Source organism: Anopheles bellator, unplaced genomic scaffold (assembly GCF_943735745.2).
Source record: "Anopheles bellator unplaced genomic scaffold, idAnoBellAS_SP24_06.2 scaffold00490_ctg1, whole genome shotgun sequence".
Taxonomy (NCBI): domain Eukaryota; kingdom Metazoa; phylum Arthropoda; class Insecta; order Diptera; family Culicidae; genus Anopheles; species Anopheles bellator.
In genome coordinates this window covers 1-4457 of record NW_026684615.1, presented here as the reverse complement: position 1 = coordinate 4457, position 4457 = coordinate 1, and the positions used below count along the sequence as shown (strand labels likewise).

Sequence of the window (4457 nt, the reverse complement as noted above, 5' to 3'; positions counted from 1 at the left end):
ACCTTTGCGTTCCAGGCTGAGATCGCTCAGCTTATGTCGCTGATCATCAACACGTTCTACTCGAACAAGGAAATCTTCCTGCGTGAGTTGATCTCGAACTCTTCCGATGCCTTGGACAAGATCCGCTACGAGTCGCTGACGGACCCCACCAAGCTGGACTCGGGCAAGGAGCTGTTCATCAAGATCATCCCCAACAAGGAAGCCGGTACGCTGACGCTGATCGATACCGGTATTGGCATGACGAAGGCGGATTTGGTCAACAACCTCGGAACGATCGCAAAGTCTGGCACCAAGGCATTCATGGAGGCCCTGCAGGCCGGTGCCGATATCAGCATGATCGGTCAGTTCGGTGTCGGTTTCTACTCCGCTTATCTGGTCGCCGATAAGGTGGTAGTCACATCCAAGAACAACGACGACGAACAGTACGTGTGGGAATCGTCGGCCGGAGGATCGTTCACCGTGCGCTCGGATGCCGGTGAGCCGCTGGGCCGCGGCACTAAGATCGTGCTGCACATTAAGGAGGATCAGCTGGAGTATCTCGAGGAGAGCAAGATCAAGCAGATCGTGAACAAACACTCGCAGTTCATCGGCTATCCAATCAAGCTGCTGGTGGAGAAGGAACGCGAGAAGGAGGTGAGCGACGATGAGGCCGAGGAAGAGAAGAAGGAAGAGGAAAAGAAGGACGACGAGCCTAAGCTGGAGGATGCTGAGGATGATGAGGACAAGAAGGACAAGAAGAAGAAGACCGTGAAGGTGAAGTACACCGAGGATGAGGAGCTGAACAAAACCAAGCCGATCTGGACGCGCAATGCGGACGATATCTCGCAGGAGGAATACGGCGAGTTCTACAAGTCGCTGACGAACGATTGGGAGGACCATCTGGCCGTGAAGCACTTCTCGGTCGAGGGTCAGCTGGACTTCCGCGCGCTCCTGTTCGTTCCTCGTCGTATGCCGTTCGATCTCTTTGAGAACAAGAAGAAGAAGAACAACATCAAACTGTATGTGCGCCGAGTGTTCATCATGGACAACTGCGAGGAGCTGATTCCGGACTACCTGAACTTCATCAAGGGCGTGGTAGACTCCGAAGATCTGCCCCTGAACATTTCCCGTGAGATGTTGCAACAGAACAAGATCTTGAAGGTGATCCGCAAGAATCTGGTGAAGAAGTGCATGGAGCTGTTCGAGGAACTGGCCGAGGACAAAGAGACCTACAAGAAGTTCTACGATCAGTTCAGCAAGAACCTGAAGCTGGGAGTGCACGAGGACAGCCAGAACCGTCAGAAGCTGGCCGATCTGTTGCGCTTTAACACGTCTGCATCGGGCGATGAGTACTGCTCGCTGAACGACTACGTTGGCCGTATGAAGGAGAACCAGACCCAGATCTACTTCATTACGGGCGAGAACATCGAGCAGGTGAAGAACTCGGCGTTCGTGGAGCGTGTGAAGAAGCGTGGCTTCGAAGTGATCTACATGACGGAAGCTATCGATGAGTACGTCATCCAGCAGTTGAAGGAGTACAAGGGCAAGCAGCTGGTCTGCGTGACCAAGGAAGGTCTGGAGCTGCCGGAGGATGAGGCTGAGAAGAAGAAGCGCGAAGAAGACAAGGCCAAGTTCGAGAACCTGTGCAAGGTGATGAAATCGGTGCTGGAGAGCAAGGTGGAGAAGGTGGTCGTCTCCAACCGATTGGTGGACTCTCCTTGCTGTATCGTCACGTCGCAGTATGGTTGGTCGGCCAACATGGAGCGTATCATGAAGGCGCAGGCCCTGCGAGACTCGTCTGCCATGGGCTACATGGCCGGCAAGAAGCATCTGGAGATCAATCCCGACCACGCCATCATCGAGACGCTGCGTCAACGTGCGGAGGCTGATAAGAACGATAAGGCCGTCAAGGATCTGGTGATCCTGCTGTTTGAGACTGCTATGCTCTCATCCGGATTCTCACTGGATGAGCCCGGAACCCACGCCGCGCGCATCTACCGCATGGTCAAGCTTGGCTTGGGCATCGATGAGGACGAGCCGATGACGACGGATGATGCCGGAGTTGCCGCGGCACCCTCAACTGCTGCCGGAGATGCGCCTCCGCTCGTTGACGACTCCGAGGATCTCTCTCACATGGAAGAAGTCGATTAAATCGGCACGCTCTGTGACTTGCACTATAAGAAGGGGGATCTCTTTACCGCTCAATCCATTAGCGATATAAAAACAAAACCCACGCCAGATTCTAGGTTTACTTACAAATGCGACTCCAAAGGCTGAAATACTTTGAACCTAATACGCAAGGAAAATAGGATTTTGATAAGTGATGGTACCTACTCTAACCCACGGGAGATGAATCGCACCAGCGATAGCAGCATTGGAAAGTTAGTGCTGACAGGAGGAGAACTTTTAATATTCCGATTAGTATTATCGTGGTGTGTTATTGTTGTTGCGATTCATTACCCGTAATTTGTTTGTATCTTACTATTAAAACGATTTTAAGTTCAACCGCGTTATAGCGGAATATCATCGTCAAATAAAGAGAATGACATTAACAACATGGAAAAATGAATTTGCTCTCTGCGTCTATGAGTTAAACGAGAAAAATGGAAAAGTTGAAATAGACTGGAAAGGTAGCAAAACCCTCATTGGGAATTGATCTAATTTAAATCCTATTTGGTAATGTGAATTTTAAGCGAGTTATGTCTGAACAGTTACGATCCAACTGTTAAAGTTATTAGGTGTTACTTGAACGCAAATATTCAATAAAAGCATCAATGAAGACAAAAAGACTGAATAATTTTGATACAAATATATTTCGTTTTTCAATACGGAATTCTGATTGTTGATTTGCTTCAATTGAGTGTTTTGATACATTAAAGAAGAGTATTCGATTACTTTTTAATGATGACTATTTATTGCTCTTAGTTTGGTCCATTAGTGAATAATTATTCAGTTTCGGTGTAGGCTGCTAAAAAAGGCCTAATGAAAAACATTGAATTCAGCTTAGTCATATACCATGCTTCCAAAAACTCGTAAAAACAGTTTTAAAATCCTCTTTGATGAGGCTTTGGTTAGTTTATTAGAAAAATGCGTATTTGAATGTTGACGATGTTCTACAATAAATTAGTCAGTCAGTGGAACACAATATGTAGGCACCCTCGTAAAAATGTGAAGCACACTAAAAGAAATTAAAATCGCGTTTTGGCCGTTCACTTGGTCACTTGAACCAGCTCGGCACGTTTGCTCTTCAACTGGTGCCGGTGGTACTGTAAATCGACCTTTGTGGTGTTCCAGCCCAGATACATGTACACAGTCCAGATAGTGGCCAGAACGCACCGATCTAGGGTCATTCCGTTGGTGAGCCACAGGACGGTCGAGAGGCCGATGAACGACGGGTGCCGATAGCGCTGATAGTAGTCCTGCAATTCGCGTGATTTGTACGACATCGGTGGGGCCAGATCGTTGATGTCGTAGTACACATGCTTCAGCCCGATCAGTTCCGGCAGATCCACCATCAGACTGCCTCCGTAAACGACGATCCACGATAGGACGTGCGCCCCCGTCAAGACCCACCAGAGTATCTTATTGTCTTCCACATCAAAGAACCACAGGCGGAACTGCGTCGGATCCGTTTTCCAGTTCTTCAGCAGCAGCTGCAATACGACGGTGAACGAAACAAGTGTGACAAACTACAAAGGGAATTTAACTTCAGCACTCACCAGCAAGCAATAGGAGGACGCAATGTTGTACACACTCCGTTCGGCCAGCTCCAGGCCAACGGTTTGCCAGAAACGCTTTACCGCCGATGCCCGCATCAGCGTATGCTGTACCACAAACAGGACCACCCAGATCGAGTTGAAAAACAGGGAAAACAGTGTCGCCCGAAGCGAAGACCGCTCGTTGGGAAACGCATCTGTCGATTGCTCTGCTTGGAGAGGCGTTGCCAGGAAGAGCCCCAGCTTTCCCACCGAGTAAAACACCGATATGAAGGAAAGCAGAGACAGCGCGAAGCACACCAACTGCAAAAGGGATAACATTTTGGGGAAAAAGGTTCCCAACAACGGTGTTCCGAAAACTTTAGCACAACGACGCCGAATCCGAGGGCGTTTGTTTACACGAGAGTGCTGTCACCGCCCGATCCGGAGTTCATTTTCTGTGGCTTTCTAGAATGAACCAGAAACCGTGATTCATCCCAAACACCTTTATTTGGCGCAGAAATTTCGTAAACATTCGAGAAATGTCTACCGAGTCTGTGCGAACGATGGCTCAAGCTATATAAACGGCACCGGCGGCTGCGAGGGTAACAGTTAAAAATCTTCTAAGCGACGAAAGTGAACTATCGAATCAAATTACAGCCAAGCGAATAGCAACCAACTGCAAAGAGTGCATAATAACGAACGTGAAAGTGTCCTATTTTTGAAAGTCAAACGCGAAAATGTCGATCGTTCCGATTTTCTTCCGAAACTGGTGGGACGACG

The 4457-nt window shown here is 48.7% G+C and overlaps 2 protein-coding genes across 3 annotated transcripts in view; one reads left to right on the top strand and one right to left on the bottom strand.

The window, feature by feature from the left end:
- Positions 1 to 2714, top strand: part of LOC131214300 (heat shock protein 83) — a 3966-nt gene extending 1252 nt beyond the window's left edge. Inside the window, exon 3 of one of the 2 annotated variants that reach the window (XM_058208682.1) lies at positions 3 to 2714. In XM_058208682.1, coding sequence (XP_058064665.1) covers positions 3 to 2130 — 2128 coding nt within the window. In that variant the 3' untranslated portion in view covers positions 2131 to 2714. The remainder of the gene's footprint in view (positions 1 to 2) is intronic. The other variant, XM_058208683.1, reaches the window with a different exon arrangement.
- Positions 2715 to 2876: 162 nt separating this feature from the next.
- On the bottom strand, positions 2877 to 4065 carry LOC131214301 (nurim homolog). Its single transcript, XM_058208684.1, has 2 exons — positions 3699 to 4065; positions 2877 to 3632 (listed from the first exon to the last, which is right to left on the bottom strand). Exons 1-2 carry the CDS (start codon positions 4014 to 4016, stop codon positions 3189 to 3191), a joined length of 762 nt encoding a protein of 253 aa, XP_058064667.1. The 5' UTR covers positions 4017 to 4065; the 3' UTR covers positions 2877 to 3188.
- Positions 4066 to 4457: the final 392 nt, after the last annotated feature.